Source organism: Leuresthes tenuis, unplaced genomic scaffold, assembly GCF_036924035.1.
Source record: "Leuresthes tenuis unplaced genomic scaffold, fLeuTen1.0.hap1 SCAF_20, whole genome shotgun sequence".
Taxonomy (NCBI): Eukaryota; Metazoa; Chordata; class Actinopteri; order Atheriniformes; family Atherinopsidae; genus Leuresthes; species Leuresthes tenuis.
This window is the reverse complement of record NW_027325374.1, coordinates 21,573,323-21,592,033: the sequence shown is the minus strand read 5'-3', so window position 1 is coordinate 21,592,033 and position 18,711 is coordinate 21,573,323. Positions and strand designations below refer to the sequence as shown.

General features: G+C 42.3%; 2 protein-coding genes across 2 annotated transcripts in view; one reads left to right on the top strand and one right to left on the bottom strand.

Moving 5' to 3' along the window:
* The window catches only part of mettl9 (methyltransferase 9, His-X-His N1-histidine), a 96,294-nt gene that overhangs the window by 17,052 nt on the left and 60,531 nt on the right, over nucleotides 1-18,711 (top strand). The window lies entirely within an intron of this gene.
* The window catches only part of LOC140278669 (caskin-2-like), a 65,741-nt gene continuing 47,800 nt past the window's right edge, over nucleotides 771-18,711 (bottom strand). Inside the window, exons 8-22 of the mRNA XM_072373729.1 lie at nucleotides 17,906-18,014; nucleotides 17,546-17,654; nucleotides 17,296-17,390; nucleotides 15,720-15,837; nucleotides 13,426-13,548; nucleotides 11,982-12,068; nucleotides 10,384-10,505; nucleotides 10,102-10,183; nucleotides 6,493-6,566; nucleotides 6,296-6,406; nucleotides 6,053-6,154; nucleotides 5,788-5,926; nucleotides 3,205-5,460; nucleotides 2,865-3,093; nucleotides 771-1,920 (exon numbers count right to left, since the gene is read on the bottom strand). Of these exons, the coding sequence (XP_072229830.1) occupies nucleotides 1,824-1,920; nucleotides 2,865-3,093; nucleotides 3,205-5,460; nucleotides 5,788-5,926; nucleotides 6,053-6,154; nucleotides 6,296-6,406; nucleotides 6,493-6,566; nucleotides 10,102-10,183; nucleotides 10,384-10,505; nucleotides 11,982-12,068; nucleotides 13,426-13,548; nucleotides 15,720-15,837; nucleotides 17,296-17,390; nucleotides 17,546-17,654; nucleotides 17,906-18,014 (3,853 nt within the window). The 3' untranslated portion in view covers nucleotides 771-1,823. The remainder of the gene's footprint in view (nucleotides 1,921-2,864; nucleotides 3,094-3,204; nucleotides 5,461-5,787; nucleotides 5,927-6,052; nucleotides 6,155-6,295; nucleotides 6,407-6,492; nucleotides 6,567-10,101; nucleotides 10,184-10,383; nucleotides 10,506-11,981; nucleotides 12,069-13,425; nucleotides 13,549-15,719; nucleotides 15,838-17,295; nucleotides 17,391-17,545; nucleotides 17,655-17,905; nucleotides 18,015-18,711) is intronic.

Sequence of the window (18,711 nt, the reverse complement as noted above, 5' to 3'; positions counted from 1 at the left end):
ACTCGTTTTACAAATGGCTTTTCTTTAACAATGTCATTGAACATGGATAGCTTTCACACTGGCATTCAACTGCACCATATTGTGAGCGTATGGCATTAAGTGAAAGGTTGACAAATAATGTTTTTGCACATTGAATCTCCATAAGGTGCATGGGAAAGAGAAAAGAGGGAAAGTTTCTGAAGGAAAAAGTTAATCAGTCTGTTGTACAATTATCTCAGTTAACATCTGACAAATAAATCTAACATTACTGATTCTGAATAACTTCCCCAGAGTGAGATAAGATAAAACTATTGATTCCTGCAGGGGAATTCATTCATTGCAGCAATACCAAGTTATTCTCGTTAAAGAAACTAAATGAAAACTGGCTAACATCAGTGGCTAATTTGGCTGATAGATTTTGTAAGACAGGTCCCTGCTCCTTTATGGAGTCTGTAACAAAAGTGAAAATTTCAATGATTAACTATTCTGATTTCTCTGCTACCTCTCTGTAAGGAATGAATAGTGCCATATGATCACAGCTTAGTTTGTGTGCTTTCACTGTGCTTTCATCTGACCAATCAAAGCTGCTTCTGCTTTTCTTTGGGTTTTTGGAAACACTGAGCATCTTTAAATTACCGTGGTCGCCTCTGAAGTTAAACTATGACATACTGGAAACTGTAAAGGTAAAAACTTAAAAGTTTGTTCAGTTTGAAATAACATGACACATTAGTCAACAGAACAAGAACGTTTGATTTGAAAAGCTTTTAAAAGTTCAAATCGACGTAACCAAATCTAATTAATTTTGAAGAATTCAATAAAAGTAGTTATTAATTAGTTAAAAGATAAAAGAAGTAAAAAATAAATATATAATTTGTTCTCTTTTTTTTTCACCAAAGATTTTTTTTCTAAATGACTAATAAAGGTTGATTTGAATTCTTTAGAAACACACCAGGTTGCACATGCACACAATCACTCTAAAGTTTTCAGTCGTTTTAGAAGACCTGACATTCTTTCAGAAACCTGTGCTGAAATGTTCAAAGAGAAAACAGCATCTTGTTCTTTGGAAACTTACAGTAAGTTCACTTTACAGCACCCTGAGGCGAGCTGTAAATCCACCAAACAGTCACTGAATTAACGACTTCAGTCCACGTCTGGCCGCAGGTTTTCTCTGACAGTAACAGTTTAAAGAATAGATTAAACCTGCTGAAGAACTGGAAAACAACATTTCGGTAAAAACATCTCAAATCTGGTACATCCACATGGAATGTGCTTTCAGTACATCAGTGTTTTCTGTGTTACAGACAATAAGCAGCAAAATGTACATATAACAATAATGCTTATGTTCAGATGATTGACTTAAACAGTGAACCAATCAATAATAACTCCATTCCGTTACAAAAAAAAAAACAGAAGTATAAATATAGCTGTAAGTCAATATATTCAGTATAAAGATATACTACACACATACACAGTGCCACCATAGAGTCATGTCTATATTTAAATGTGAGTTGAAAGAAATGGACCCTCATTCCCTTTAGTGATAAAATAATATCTGGAAACAGATCTTACAGCTGCTGTTTGTTGTCAGTCCAATAACATTCCCAGGTGTGTGACCTGAGGCAAAGTGCTCGCACAGAAAAACTGGACAACATCGGAACAGTGTGCTGAAAAATCCTCAACTGCGCTTTACAAATTCATCTAGAGTCCCCAAGGAGGTGCTGAGCTCCATGGCCAGTTCTCTGCAGCATCAAGGGTGCATGGACCTCTTGTTTGCTGGTGTCTGAATCTACCCTTGGCAAAAAAAAAAAAAACCTTGTCCAATCTGCAGCGGAGAAGACAGGAAGTCACTCCAACATGGCATCCAGCTGGTCAGCCAGGTCATCAAACATGTTGCCAATGTCGTCCAGAATATTTCCGGCTGCCTTTACCGAACTGGTGCTGCTGGGAAACGGAGAGGGCAATGTGGGCAATATACAGAGCATGTTGAGTGTAATGTTACTTTCATCAAACTGAAATCTATAAATATCTTCCAGGAATCTTGCTGAATACGATTACACGAAACTACACTGAGTTTGGGCTGTAAAAAGTAGTTTCTTTTCCTGATGATATCTAAGATAAAACGATATGTAACAGTAAGAAAGGTGTGGATGAAATCTTCAGAGAACAACATGATTGAATGTTCGGGCGGTTGGGTTTGTAGCTACATCACATGCAGTGTTGACAGTAAACAGGTGAAGCAGAAAACATCTAGGGTACAGAGACACTCCCTCACATCATTATATCCAGGATTACCTATCTATTGTTAACAAGCACTGCAATACATCCTTTACTGTTTTCACTCTTTATGCAGTGTCTGTCTGCCCCTACAGTCTGAAAGTCAGGAAGAGAGGCACTGGGATCCTGGCTATGTTCCCCCGGCCATATCTTGGTGAAACACATAGTACTGCATTGCTAACACACTTAAGAAAAATAGTATAAAGACGAGGAAACCGTGAGTACTTTGGTACTTTGTGGCACAGTGCTGTGCAGACTCTGCTCACTCAGCATGCAGTGGTGTAGTAATGGTGTGGACCCACTACTCTGATGTGGAAGTCTTGTTTTCACTGTGTATGATCACATCTATCAAAAGGTTCATCCATCCGGAATTTTTGATCAACAATCAACTATTTTCAGAAGTTTCGGGAAAATTTCTAGGTCCAAGCTGGCCTTTTCACAAAAATAAGCTATTGGCTGTAAAAAAAACCTAAACATTTTCAGTAATGGTATTATTTCTAAGGTATTCCTGTATCCCCTCAAAGGGTACAGTAATATGACTGAAGCTCAATGTATGTACACATAGGGAAAATAAGGGGGAAAAGATCCTCTGCCGACATATAGGTCCTTACCTGTCCACACTGCTCCCCTGTGCCAGCTTGTTCTCCACCACTTTGAGAGCAGCCTCCAGTGACGTGCTGGTTTGCTCCAGTCTCTTCTGAGCCAGCACCTCCAGACCATTCACACCACCCGGGACTACCCCTGCTTGGCCTGATAGTGGCGAGGTGGGTAAGGAAGGTGTCCGCAGCGGGGAGGATGGAGCAGCAAAGGGAACATTTTGAACCATACCAAGAATTGGTCCTGATAAACAAAAAGTGTCAAATTACTCTGGCATTTAAACGGTTGTCAAGAAACATTAAGAATTAAGGAAGTATTTTCTTACAGTTAGGAGAAAAAAAGGTTAACTTTTACCTGCTGTTGATGTAGTGGCCGTGTTGGACTGAGGGATTCTTGATACAAGCAAAGCAGCAGCCTTCTGCGGACTCTCTGGCCTGGACATGAGTATTTGTGGGTGTTTCACAGGTTTCGGGCTGGGTGCACATGTCTGGCTGTTAATACTGCCGCTCAGCATTGGGGAGACTGTGTGAATCTGCACACTGGTGAGTTTTGGAATGGCTGTTTGTGCAGTAACTTGTGCTAAGGAAAGGTTTTTTTGATTACTTGTTAGTCTGCTGTTAGAGAGTTGTTTAAGAGGACTACAAGGTTTTGAGGACACTGGAGGCTTTGGGCCTTTACCCACTGAGCACTGAGCTCTTTGGAAAACATTCCCCAGCCTCCGAGCTTCCCCATCATTCACTGAAGTGACATCACTGTGTGTGTGGAGGCTGTTATTCTGTAGGTAGTTGTTGTCTCTGTTGGGGGTGGTAGCCTCCTCAGGTGTGGAAGCATCCTTGTCTTTGGGTTTGTGCCGTCTTTTCACAGTATCGGACTCTTTCAGATTGAACTCTGGGATCTCCAGACTGTTCGGGGTCTGGAGTGGACCCTCTGACGGAGTCTTGAAGTCAGTGTCTGATTGTGAAACAGCTGCTATCCTGGGTCGCTGTTTGATAGTGAGATTGCCCTCTTCAGCAAAGTGAAGGCGCTCCCCAGAACTGTGCTTTGGTGATGCAGAAGCACTCCTGGATTTTTCACTTTTTCTTGACTTCTGCTTGTCTTCAAATGTTCCCGCTGTGCTTCCACTTTTGTCTCTGTCAGTGTCTCCTTCTGTCCTTTCACTTCCTACTCTCCTTAAGCCTCCCAAACCCAAGGCAGGAACAGGTTTGGAATGTTGTAGAATAATGTGGGCGGGAAATCCATGTGTGAGTGGGGATGAAGCAGGGCTGTAAACAGGTGAGGCAGGGATGGGGGTTGGTGGTATATCTATCCTCCTGGATGGGCTGCTGCTGTTGCTACCTTCTAACCTGGCTGCGATGCTCCTCACACTGCCCGCACTCTCCGTTTCCACTCCTTCCTTCACCTCAGGCACCACTTTGCCGTTTCCCTGTTGACGTGTAGGGCAGCTGCTTACCGAGCTCATACGCTTAGGTGGCGGTGGTGGTGGACCTTTGTGTTGGGAGCGCACAGCAAAGGACTGACTGCGGATGATATGTCGTTGGGCTCCTGTGGCGCGCCCTGTCCTGCGTGACAGGGTGGCGTAGGATGGCATGGCTACAGACGAAGCAGAGGTACGGGGACGAACAGTTTCGTCATCGTCATCAGGCTCTCCGTCAGAAAGAGCATAGCGAGTCAAGCTTTGGGTGCGCTTCTTTTGTGACACCCTCAAGGGTTCATCTGCTGGGATCTTTGCAGGTGGGGGTCTCAGCACAGGGATGGCTCCGGGCAGAGGCTTGGAAAGTGTTTGTGGAGCCCCATTGACAGCCCCTACCTGAGCCTGCAGGTGACCTAAGGTCTTCTGTGTGGGGGAAGGCTGCAGGGACGGAGACGATGGGGTGGACGGAGGCTGGTGCTGGGGGTGGTGCTGAGGGTGATACAGGTGGCTAGGAGACTGGAGGTGCCTGGCCTTCATAGGAACTGCTGGATGAGCAAAGCGGGGCATCTTACTGGGGGTTAGTGGGGGAGTTACAGGGGAGAAGGGGAGTTTGTTTGTGATAGCAGACCAACTCTGGTGCTCCCACATCTCAGTGGGCATGTGTTTATTTCTTCCTCCAGGACTGCCTCTTGCACGTTTGGTCTCCTCTCCTCCACCACTGCCCAGACTCTCCTCAGACCGGCTAGATGCCCTGGCTGAACATGAATTAGCTTGGCGATCCTGAGAATGTCCAGAATTTGAATTTCCAGAATTCCCTGAGCCGCGCGAACGTTTGCTAATGCTCTCTTGACTGACTGACATGGCATCTATAACTGCAGAGGACACGCCCCTGATGCCAAATGTCTCTGATGCCCCTCCTTCCACCTTGCCCATCATGGCACTCTGCAACTCGGCGCTCAGCTCGCTGTCCTGGAAGGAAAGGAGGGTCCTTGGGGTGCGAGGCGAGGGGCAGCAGTTGTTTGGCAGAGCGTCAGAATGTGTGTGAGCATGAGTATTGTGCGTAGGTGTGTGTTCGATGGCCACCAGTTCCAGTGCAGCAGGGGGCTTTCGTCTGAGAGTTCCGCCTCCGACTGTGTGACTACGAGAGCGCTGCAGGTCACACAGTCGCTTCACGGCTAACATTAGCTTCTTCTGATGGCCTGAAACATAGACAAATAAGTTATTGCTGATGATTGAACTTGGACGAGAGGTGGAGCAGAGAAAAAGAAAGAATCAGTTCAATATTGGTGCAGATGGACCAATTCTTTTCCTAAAATGTGCAAAGTGTAGATCCCCAGTTTCTAAATGGTGCCTTTAGGTACAAGGTAAACTTGTCAGATCAGTCACAAACCAACACAACTTATCTGCAACAAAGTCTGCTTTTATGAATATTGACTGATATCCAGTTTGCACATTCAAAAGGGAACATTTGAATCTTTTGGAGAAGACAGCAGCAGACTTCATAGAAATGGAATCCACTTTCTCACCCAGTTTGGTGATGCCTATCTCCTGCAGGTCCTCCCAGGTGATATCCTTAATGATAGTGATAGAGTCATAGCCATTGTCACAAAATCTCTTCTGGTACTGAGGCAGTCCAATCACACTAAGCCATTCTCCCAGGTTTGACTAAAACAATAAACACACAGGGGCAGAGGTAAAAAGAAAAGGAGATTTTCAGAGGATTACAATAAATCCAAGAAAGATATCTGTGAGTGAGAACATGTGAGTGAGATGTCAGAAAGGATTTCTCACAGGAATGTAATCGGGTAGCCACTCAGGGATGCTCAGCTTGCCAATCTCCATTGAGATCTTCTTTCTGTGGCCTGGTTTAGTCACTCCGATAGCTGTGAGATCCTGAAGTGCAATTCACATGAAGAAAGAATGTAAAATTGCAGCTTAAAGCATGCAGTATTGTAAGGTGTTCTAAAGGTTTTAAGTCTTATGTTAACTGCTGTCTCAAATGTGTTTGGCAATAAAGTATGAAAGCTAACACACCTCAGGGGTCATCCTGCTGATAGTGGGTACGTCGTATCCTGCTTTGATGAAATTTGAAGTGTACTGCTCCAACTGGAACTCACACAACCACTGGTAGATGGCTTCAGAGTCCTAAATTCAAACAAGGGCATGGATTATGAAACTACTGAGATATAAACACACTCAAACTTTCAAAACCCCACTAGTTTTTAACTAACCTTGCCCTCCAGAAGCTGTTCTGGTCTGAAAAAGCCTTTCTGATGAGTGCTGTTGACCTGTCGACGGGAACCACCTAAAAGAACACACATGATTAATCCTATGGGATGACCTTTTCTCCATTTTGTTGCGAGAGACTGGGGGTAGAGAGAAAACAAGGGAAGAAAAACAACCCGCCCAAAGACAGATCAAAGACTTAAAAGTAAGCAGTATATTGCATGTGTCAAATCCAAAAATGCTAAAAGAGATCAGTTTGCATTAGTAAGGTCATGTTGCATCAGTCTAATCCAAGCAGCTGTCTGAGAGAGCAGCATTGTTGGGCCGCTTCAGGTGAGTGAAAGAGGCTTATCCACCTGATCTCAGTACACTCCTGACTCATCTCCCACATTTTACTACTGATCTCAGAGGAATGCAACTTGCCTCCCATTTTCTCCATCTTTGTCTCTTCGTTTGCCCCGAGGGCCAGACTTTCAGGTTTAATCACTGCCCGCTTCTGCCTTTTAGTCGTGTCACCCGTCAGGATCCATCAGCCTTTTAATCATTTATTTATTTACCTTTTACCTTTCTTTGTACAGCAGCACTCCCAACATACAAATAAAGACAACCGTTTTAGAGTAAGTGATGGAGGAGATCATTCATAGCTTCACCAAAGTGGTTGTAAATCTGAATAAGTTGAACACTTTAGAACTTCCATCACCTTCTGTTTCTTTTTCTTCAGTTGGTGCCACATATGAGTCTCTCTGGATTCTCAACTTGGAAATTTGTCCAGAAAAAAATACTAAAATCTAATTTCAATCAAATTTCTCAATGATAAAAAAAGGTCTGTCCCATTTTATTTGACCTCTTTTTAGAGCTTTCATTTGCTCTCCTTTGTCGAGCTGGTTGGGAGCCTCGGTCTCGCATGCGAGTAAGTAGCACCTCGAGAGGTATTTGGCCTCAGGCTCCAACAACATCAACTTTGGGTTGAGAAGCTTCCTGCTTTTCACAAAGCCCGACAAAAAGAGATAAGAAAATGCGTGTGAGCAAATATTTTCTTTGCTACTGAATATCGGAAATAAAAAAAAAACAAAAAAACAACAACAACAAAGTAAATCTTTGTTCTTTTCTGTGGCAAAAACTGTTAGAGCATCAGATTAGTCCCGATCCATCAGGAGAATTTTCCCTGTTTATCTCATTTGCTTTTAAATTCTGCACAGCGTGAGTCCTCAGTCGTCTCTACAGCCACATCACTTCCTTTAACAGAAATAATATTCAATGTGAGCATCAAATATCCGGTCAAATCAGAAAGCAGCCTCTTACCCTTCTGGAGGAATGAGAGCAGCAAAGCTCCTGATGTCTGGCACTTCATCTTTCTTTCTGCTTATCCCTCACGCAGCTCAGACATTTCTTTCAGTTTATTCAACTGCTCACTCCTTTTTCTGTCTTCTGCTCTCTTTCTCTGTCACTTAGCATGTATGTTTTGCTCCCTTTGCTTCAGTCTGTCTCCTCCCTCCGATTCCTCCCTCCCACACCGCATTTCTCATCCCTACCTTCAGCCATTCTTCCCATTCAGCCCCAGGTCAACAGAGATCAAAAGTGACACCTTACATTTAGAGAGTTCTAAGAACTCCCCCAACACATGCAATCCCCAGTGATTTTACTCCCATCTGAGAGCACAACGCATTTACAGGGTGAGGGTTTGCGAGAAAATGGTGGTTTTATTGGTTTCAGTAGCCAGGTGAGGTAAGCCTTTTTTCTCTGTCTCATTTCCTCTCAGACTGACAGTAATAATAGTTAACTGTGCAGAACAAAAGCACATTCCTGAGGTAGAGGACAGCACAGTTAAGCTGGAGACACTATAATAATAATATTTGGGGATTAGATGCTGTCAACCATCATGCATACTTTAAACTAAATCTGTATCGGTTTAAGTTGACTTAACCTGAAATCTTGCATTGGGAGGATGAAGATAAAGAGGAATATCGGGGTTCCTGTGTCAGAGAGTTCAAGACTGAAGGTGGGAAATTTCAAGTGCTTGTTTAAAAAAGTCACAATTTAAAATGAAAAACTAAAAAAGAGCAATACTTGATTGTAGATTAAAGTCAAATAATTGGGGGGAAAGGCCAAACATGTACAGCACTGTGCAGTCACCAGGAAAATTACAATTCTAACAATCTTTAAAGTCAATATCTGCTATGAGCTCCTTTATTCTCCAACACAGCCTGAACCCTCTGAGACAAGCTTTCTGTCATTTCTTTAAGGAGTCTTCAGGAATAGTTCTCCAGACTTCTTGAAGGACATCCCAAAGCTCTTCTTTGGATGTTTTCTGCCTTTTGTTCCGTTCTCTGTCAGATGATCCCACACTGCTTCAATAAAGTTGAGGTCCGGGCTCTGGGGAGGATTCATCCCTCCATAATATCTGTTGCCACTGATTTTCAGTCCACTTCTTGTGTTATTTGGCATACCTCAGCCTTTTCTCCTCGTTTCCCCCCCCTTTCTTTCCTCCCTGTACATGTGCTGTAAATAGTTCTTCTTCGGTCCTCCACTTGTCCAGTTTCCTCAAGCGTTTTAAGGACACACTGCACACCATGCTGAGATATGCCGAGTTTTTAACAAAAGGTTCATTGATAGTGACAGTCATCTTTGGTAGAATTTTCATATGCCACTAAGGCAAAATATAAAGAAATGAGGGTTGGATTAGGAGTCTCATTCAGCAACATAAAGTGGAAACAGGAAACTCCTCAAGGTGCAAAGTCCAACACTGATCAGGAAATCCAAAAACCACTTTTCAGCAGAAAAAAATATTTTACGAGGAGAAAACTGTAACCGTTTCAGTAAGAAAAGTAACAAATCTACAATGGAAGTTTCTATCACAATTTTATACATTGAATTGAACTAAAATCATAAAATGTATAAAGTTAGAGTTATCTGCCAACATGTGAGAGGTTTATGTGTCTAATAATTTGTGTGAAGAATCTTAAGGTTTTAGCTTCTTAACTCCTTTGCCATGAATAGAGCTGAGGTGGAGGCGGTGTGTTATCATTAATCTGTTAGCAGGGTGACACCATCATTACCGAGCTGAATTTCATGACACGTTACAGAAAAAAAAAAGAACACGTTACAGTTTGGTTCAGACTGGGATCGTCTCTGGTGGAGATGCACACTTTGAGCACTCATTAGACTACAGGAATGAACTGGAACCAGTTAAATAATGAACAAATGGATGTGTTATGAAGTAGTGTGATGAGCACAGCAGGAGGTTGCACTCAAACAGCAGAATCAAACAGAATTAAGCTCAACAAATATATGGGGGACTGGTTTAATACACCTCAAGCCCAGAACCTTGTCCTCTTTGAAAAATGTACACTCCCAAACATGACTGATGAAGTATCATCTGATCTTCCCTGCCTGATCACAGCTTACAAACACTAAAGTACATAACAACATATGTTGATCTCCTACACTACCATGTAACTGTACCAACATCGCTTTAATTTCACTGAACGCTTTTTTTCACCAAATGCAACACCTACTGCTCAAGAGACTTTATCTGAAAAAAGGCGGAGAGCAGATCTACCATCAGAGTTGACAGAATTGTTATCAGACAGGAAACGTGTCATTCTGTAACAAACCTGTGGATCCATCCCCGTGTTTGCTTTGTTCGGCTCCTGTAATGTGGACACGATCCCCCGTTTCACCAGCAGAGGGAGCCAGCTGCACACACAAAACAGAGGAGGCTCAGTGAGGAAAGTCTCCGAATCACTCCAACAATCAAACAATTCTTCTATTTGTTTGTTTGTAATTCATGTGTCTTTTCCCTACTGGTAAATAGATCTCCTCTATTCTTACATAAAGTCAAATGTATAGAGATGATCTGATTAAGAATACGCTAATTCCTCTTTCTGAAGTGATACCTTGTCCGCATTGTGGCGATTGTGAGTTCCGTTTTGTTTGTGGCTGCTCTCTGAACTCTGGCCGCTGCCGGCGCTGCGGCTGCTTCCCATACTGCCTGTGCTGCCGACACTGTTCCTGTCACCTGAGGACAGAGAAAGAGCAACAAAACACTGAGAAACTGCAGAGGACAAGAGAGAATTTGAGAACTGGGAAATCAAGAGAGAGGAGGCCAGGTTGTAGATTAAAATGTGTTGTCCAAAGTCCACTGCAAAATCGTTTGTTTTTTTTGTTTTTTTTTTAAAAAAAGGGGGGCATTAGCATGTCCTTCTTTGTCGAGGATTAGCTTGCCATTTTGTAAATAAACTTTCTTGCCTTCTTGTCAGCGGTATGAGAATATCAGTTTCAATCTCATGTTTGTACTTGAGCCCAGGAAACAATACCTTAGCTTAGCATGAAAGCTCCTAAATTATATATTCACAACTATGAGCTTGATAATACAAAACACCATAATCCTAGTCTCTTCTCTAGTGGAACACATAACAGCATTTAAAGCTCTGTGTTTCCTGCTGAAATGTGCCCACAGTCTTTTGTGAACACAGAATGAAGCTGTTGATGTTCCACCAAAGAATCAGATGTCATCAGACACAATGTTTTTTCACTGATGATTTAACAAGGAAAGGTTTGTGCTAATTTCACTCACCAATACGCATCAAATGAGAGCAACTTCAAATTATCAACCCACAGCAACACTTTCAGCAGCACCTCCATTCTACCACTTACAGATTTACAAATTATTCCTAAATGGGAAAAAAAACATCATGCTTTATCCTCAGTTCCAAACAGTTAAAGAATGTTGTTAAAGGAACATGTGACGCAGTACAGCTTTAAACGTGCAGCTGCCTCCACGTTTTTGACTTGTTGCTATCCAGTTCATAATTAGTGCATGTTTTTTCCAAAATAAGTCATATTTTTCAGTTTAAACACAATATTATATATTTAACATAAGCTAATTGTATAGCAAGGTTTAAATTAATTTAAATCTGTATCACTACACTTCCACAGAGTCGCCACATTTTTGGAAACTGGGTTGTGATTAGTGAGCTTTAATGCTAAACTAAGCTCATCAACACCTGCTTCTAGTTCTGTCATTAACAGACAGAGACACAGAACTGATGTCCGTCCTCTCAACTAACACTAAGTTCCTGATTCAGAGTATCTCTATGTGTGGATTTATATACGACTGTCTCTTTGTATGTGAACAAAAAGAAAAAAAAAAGTGTATTGATTGTGCAGGCTTCCTGCAAAAAAACAGGCACGAGCAGGTCAGATTTCACACAAGAGTCCGAAATAAAAACGCATGCTGCTCACTTACCATCGTGTCCCGCTGCAAGAAAACTATTACGGCTTATTAGGTTGTCGGGGTTGTGGGTAGCAGAGGAGCAAAGAATTTGCAGCAAGACTTTGGTATATGAAGGGATAAAGACGGGAATATGCTTGAGGTCTGCTTTATTAGAATGAGGGAGACTGGTGGTGGTTTAAGGGTTCACACAGGGTTGAGGTTCAGGTGCTGGGGGGTGTCGGGGTGGTTGGACAGGTGTTTGGGGCCACACACTCTTACCAGCGGGAGAGCTCCTGAGGACCCAAATATCCTGAGGGGGGCTAGCAGGGCTAGCGGGGGCTGAGACCTGACTGCGCAGCGGTGCACCTAACAAACACACACACTTTAGACACACACTCACTGTACTCCCTGCAAACTGCAGGGCTGGGACTGGATCTATCAAGCTGACACAGAGCACCAGGGGAGAGATCGAGGGGGTAGATTGGTATCAGGGTGCTGTGTGGGAGGGAAATGGAATCACAGGCCCCTGGACAGAGACAACAGTCAGCGGCCTTCATAGAAACAAGACAACAAGAGTGAAGGACACACAAAACAACAAGAAACAATGCGGTTATCCTGTTGATAGGATGTGGTCATATTCTGCAGCATTGTTTCATGGTCGTTTTATGTGTTATGATTGCGTTGCATCTTTCTGGAGTCATTTTACATTTACTCTTTGTAACCTTTTTTCATCTGTTGCTTTGCTTCTCTGTGTAGCTGTTTTGTACATTTGTGGTTTCGTCATTTTTACACATCTTTGTTGTCGGCTGTTGATGTTTTGCTTCTTTTTCTATGCCTGTTTTTGCATCTCTTGCTGTCATTTTACATCTCTCTGTAGTTCTTTTGCTTCTCTTTGTAGTTCTCTGGCATCTGTTTACACTCATTTGTCATTTTGCATGAGAGGGTGACTGACAGCAATCTTCCATCACCAGGAACTGTACCGTTTCAGGACACTGAACCGTGCACAAGAGATTGCAGCTGACCCACTTCACCTTGGCATTAACTGTTTTATACTCTCCCCTTTAGAAAGTGGCTGTGGGCCATTAGGTCCAAAAACCTCATGCCACAGCAGCTACAGCAGCTTTTTCCCTGTAAGCAATCAGCCTCGTTAAAAATAAGACAAAACACTGACACTAACCAATGTCCCCAATACATTAATATGTTACAATAAGCCATCCCTTCACTGTACTATTTCATGATGCTTTCTTTTTGTAGTCATCTGGGATCTTAGCCCTTTTATTTGGTATCTGTCTGCTAACATTTTTCAGAACTACACCAAAACATCAGTGAATTCTTTCCATGTCAAAACCTGCTTGACAATTCAGAGAATTTGGATTCAAGTTTTTTGCAGCTGTTTTGTGTTTCAGATATTATTGTGCTTCATTCTCTGAAGCTGTTTGAGATCTATCTGTAGTAGTTTTGTCTTTCCTGTCGTTTTGCATCTCACTGTAATTTGCTTGTGTCTTTGCATCCATTTGTTGACATATTACTTCTCTGCAGTTTGTTCTCTGGTTGCTTTGCGTCTATGTTACTTTTGCATATCTCTGTATTGGTTTTGCATTTGGTCAATCATCTGATGTTCTTTGGCTGTTTCGTGACTTTCTGTCGTCGGTTCTCCTTGTTTGGGATGCCACGAATGCATTACAAGTGAGGAAAGAGGGGGGAAAAGTTGGTGAGTTTGTACCTGCAGGATCATAGCCAAGGATGTATGAGTCGTCAGTCTGAGGGGCAGGGCCTGAGGGAGGAGGTCTGGATGAAAAATGTTGTCGCTGGCATGGCATTGATGCTTGGCGGGAGAGAGTGCCCCCTAGGGTTAGGGAGACAGGTTTGGGTTGAGGTGGGCATGCATGAGTGAGGGTAAGTGGCTCATGTACATGCATGGGTGTTGTCAAAATGATGTGCATGCACAGGTATGGGAACAACATCATGAACTCTCAAATAAATATATCGAATAACATTAAAAAAAAGGAAGAAAATCATTGTAATTCCCCTCTGGAGTTACATAAGAGCCTGCTGAATGGGACTAAAAGATAACCAGCTCCACTTAGAGAGCTTACTGCCCCTTTCTGTCACTGGTTCATGACTTGCTGACAGCACTGACTCTGCACACACATGAACACACACTGCTGAGCTCGCCTAACAAGCAGAGTCTGTCAGACTTTAAGTCAAACTTGTGCATCTTTTCTTGCTCAAGCATTAACACGCACGCACACACACACACACACACACACACACACACACACACGCGCACAAGGGCTTTAGTACTGAGCTGACACTTTGCAATCTGGCCATAGTAATCCTATTAATGCATGTCTCTGTATGTGAGAACATATACATTTATATATATATATATGTGTGTGTGTGTGTGTGTGTGTGTGTGTATGTGTGTAGGGGTGGATGGCTGTGTGTCTGAGGCTTGTTGAGGGCCTGCAGAAAGAAGTGTGATGTAAACATCTATGTCCGTTGCTCTGTTGCTGTTACTGGACCCCTCGCTATGCTCGTCTTGCTTTTTGAATGTCAGGAGCTTCACAGCTGCAAAACAAGCATAAGGCTCGTGTTCCTTTTATCCAGAGGGATTAAATCTGATGAACCCTTCGATGATCATGCATGCCAACATGACAGATCCTGCTTGTGTACAAGAGTCAAAATATGTTACAAGCACAGCTATGACCCGCTGCAACAAGTTAGCAGGCCCTAGGAGGGGGTAAGCATTCACTCTCAGAGTGCTCTCTATCTTTTCTCAGTGTTTAATTGAAGCATTTCAAACAGATCTTTTTTTCATATAACTTGTAAGGTTTATAATATCAATTCTGGCACTGATGTGATATTTGAAAGACTGAGGAAGCCTTTGTTCTTTTTAACAATAGAGAAAATCCTTTCATCACAATGCATTCTTAATAGATACGTCAGCTGTTCAGAGCAGAATTCTAAGTTGTGTAAGTCACCTAACACCTATGAGTCATTCAAATATAAAAAAGGCACCTAATTCAAGGGATGAACCAGTGTTGTGTTGTGTCTTCACATAAAAGACAACTGAGCAAAGAGCTAGTTTTAAACTGTATCTTCAGGCACTTCAGCAGGCATCTTCAGCAGTCTGTTTCAAAGCGGATTTAGCTGAAAACTTAAGCATCGTGTGCAGTGTGTTCTTTTAAAAAATATCAGGAAACTGGACAAGTGGAGAACAAAAGATGCAACAGGCCTAAAAATAAATTTCTACATCTGATGAACTGACACAGAACCTGAGAGATGCATCTGGACTGATGCCTCACCAGTGTTTCTGCACTGAAACAACTCCACCTGACTTTATGTTTTTAATGAATTAAGAAATTCAAGATCTTGTGTCTCTGCAGTGATCAACCTTGTTTCCAGCAACTACAAACAGATCTTTTTATTGAAAAAAGATTGCTAATACACCGGCTGTGGACTGCACAATCAGCAAAGAACTGGAGAAAAACGTAATAAGTGCTTTAGCAAAAGACAGTTTTCACAGAAACTGGAGACAAACATAAAGTGAAGACAGGCATTAATATTGAACTTACACTTTACATAGCCAGCTGTTGTTGCCATATTTTACTTAAGAGGTTTCACTTTTACAGAGTTTACAAAAATGTTCCTATGAAGTCATCAGTGAACACACATTTTTTTGGACAAACCCTCTCAGAATGTAACTTAAATTAAGATAATGGATTTATACTCCCAATGCACTGTTATGTAAGTGGCATTCAGAATCAAGTCTGGCTAAATTTGATAAAACTTCAACAATTTTAGACATACATACAGGCAAAAAAATGACTGTAGCTATCAAATGAAATGAATGAACTAAAATGAAAACAATTTGTCTGTGAAATGTAGTGGAGCAGCAGTGTAAGCTCCAAACTGTATGGAAGTACTGTGTTTTTGTTAATATGCCTGGCTACCTTCCACCACTTTGTCTGTCTTTGTGTCATGAAGACGTGTGCACACTGCTCGTTTGTCTACCTGCTCTTCTGCTGAGGACCTCCACCACTGAAGGGGGGAAGAAACCAACCCGGTCCGTCCCTCGCTGGGAGTCGTGGACGTGGCCTTTCCACCTGCCATCCGAGTGCTGCTCAAGGACCTGACACCGACAAATCATGAGTGCGCTTCGGTTAAAAGTTGTGTTCATCTCCGAAAGCAGGCATTAGCCACACAACAGTTCACAATCACATTAAAGCAGAACGTGCAACACAGTGACTGCCAAATTATTCAGTGATGTGAAGAAAGAGGTTTGATTAAACCAGCGAAGAAAAGAAAAAAAAGGCTATTCCATGTTGGCAGTGCATTAGCTTGAAGTGATGTGTGCGACTCTTCCAGGAATGCGTTTGCGAGTGTAACAAGAGTGCCAATGAGTTGGAAATCTATTCATGTGTGTTAACAAGTTACTTTTAGGGGGCAAAAAGTAAACAAGGTGTCACGCTACAGAATTTGAGTTCAAACTGAAGTTTTGGACGCCATTAATACTAATACAAAGATATCAAAACACATGGCAGAAAAAACACGTTATTCACACACTCAAGAATGAGTGAGTGTGTTTTGTGAGTGTGAGTCTCTGTGTGTAGGGGGTTGTTGAGTAAACAAGCAAGTAATAAGAGTGTGACAGCAGCAGGTCTGTGCCTGTTTCTCTGCTGTGGTCTCCTGTTCAGAGTACACTAAATTACCCCAAAACATCCCTCACAAATCCCAACAACAGCACTGTCTTCATCACATAATCCTTACACTGCGTGAGATTCCTTCGGCTCATGAACAGGCAGGGCAAAGCGGAGCAGCAGTAAAGAAGGCACAGTTCATGTTACAGACTGCTGTGAGGTATTTAGAGGTCTGTGCAATGCATTTCTATACTTAATAATCTCCTTATATATATATATATATGTGTGTGTGTGTCTATTTCTGTATTTCATAAGGAAATATAAGCTACTTTTAACTGTATAACCATCTGGAAGATGGAGCCGATGGTAACTTAACAGCAAATTGGGGTTTTACACTGAAGATTTAGTAGCTTGTAGATAAAAAAAAGGTAAGAACATTATCATTGTCTGTGACAGTAACTATTATTTGCATGGCTGCAGACCCCCCTGTTTGGGCACATAAAGCACAATTCAAACACATGATCAGAGCAGATACATGCAAAGTCAAACTAATGTGGAAGTCGGCGTAATGTGGTAGTTTCTACCTCCATTGCTCATCCATATCAGGATTTCAATCCTCTCCAAGTTATTTACTCTGTTTTCCTGGGATCTGACTATCATCTTTAACATTTGAGCTGGTCACAGAGGATCCAGCATAGCTCACTCGCTTTCAAAACTTCAAAGTGCAGCGGTTGATCCAAAGGAGATTGCAGGGATCAACTTCACATGCTGGCACAACCATTTTTTCATTTGTCTGGTTCAGTGTTCTATGTTTCTGTGGGTTAACGGTGTTGAATATTTGGCACAATTCAAACTTACTTCAGACTTTTTTTTGGGGGGGGCTGCTTTTGAAAAGATGACATAACAACAACTTGCAGGTTCAAGGAAAACATGCACACACAAACAATTACCATAATAAGATCTCCGGCCCGCAAGTTAAGCGCAGTGGGGTCATGGAGATTCCAGTAGTCCTTCACTGCTCTGACCTGGAGAGAACTTGATGCTTCTGCAATGAGGAAAGCAAAAAAGCATCATCACAAGGCAGGTGATTTCACTGTTGTGGTTTCTTTCCATTAGAAACCTCTACCACAGATTAACCTCTACAAAGTCTCACAGAATCATGAACACAGAGCCAAAAGAAGCATGTGAAAAGCTACTGACCTCTTAAAAGCTGTTTAATTTCCCTGCTGGCTGTGGAGGTGGTGAACTGGTTGACGATATCCAAAGCTGTCTGGTTGTACGTGTTGCGCATGTTCACATTGATGCCAGCCTAGGCATGCACACACACAAAAAAGCATACAGTAAAATGCACTTTGAAAACAAAGCCTCACTCACACCACATTTATTAAAGAATAACAGAGAGTCGTGTCATTTTAGCTGTCAAAACAGCCTCTGCTTCATTTTTCAAACAAAGATGAAGCTATTTTAACAAAGATGTATCCCTCTATTTAATAAGAAAGAAAAAACATTAGTACACAAATCCCACGAAAACTGGACAGTAACACTGTAATCTGTCATTACATCAAGCAGCAGCCGCACTACTTCTGTCTTGCCATAGAGGGCAGCTTCATGCAGAGAAGTCCCCGCTTTGGTGGCCCTGTTGATGTCGATGCCAGCTGTAAGCAGCAGCCTAGGGAATCAAATCAGAACTGTGATTGTAAGACTGCAGGCAAAGCTCACAAACAGATTCATATATTCAACTGCAGCAGACATCTGCAACATCTCATTAAGTCATACGCGCCCGACTCACCCACCCACACAATAACAAATATGTCTCCAGCTCTGTCAAGAGGCCCAGATGAAGGAATGCTGATGGCATCATATGCAGACAGAGGTGCAGGAGAAGGAGGAGTTCTTTGGCTCATCATGTGGAGTTTGAGTCAGGTTTTAAAGACGTAAACAAATCTGAAGCTTGTTGGAGGATGATGGATTTGTGCGCTCCGTGTTTTCTGAATACCAACCAGTGCCAATCAGTCTTGCCACCAGTGTTTGTGTCTTTGTTGGTGCAGCACATTTCAATTCAACTGCCAAACAAAGGATTATATTTGCCTGTGTGTGTGCGTGAGTGAGAGAAAGAGAAGGAGTGAAACTAATAACTCGGGGGGGGGGGGGGGGGTCTCCTACAAGCCACAGCTAATTAGATACATTGCCTAACAATCAATAACAAGTCTTGCTATGAAAAGTTCATCTCAGAGAGCCTGACTGTTTCAAAGGTTAAAGATTAGGTGAGGTTCACCTGTCTGAAACACTGTTGAACAACTCAAACACTATATGAAGACAGCAGGGGAGTAGAGTAGTAAATATGCAAATATCCAGCACAATTTCCA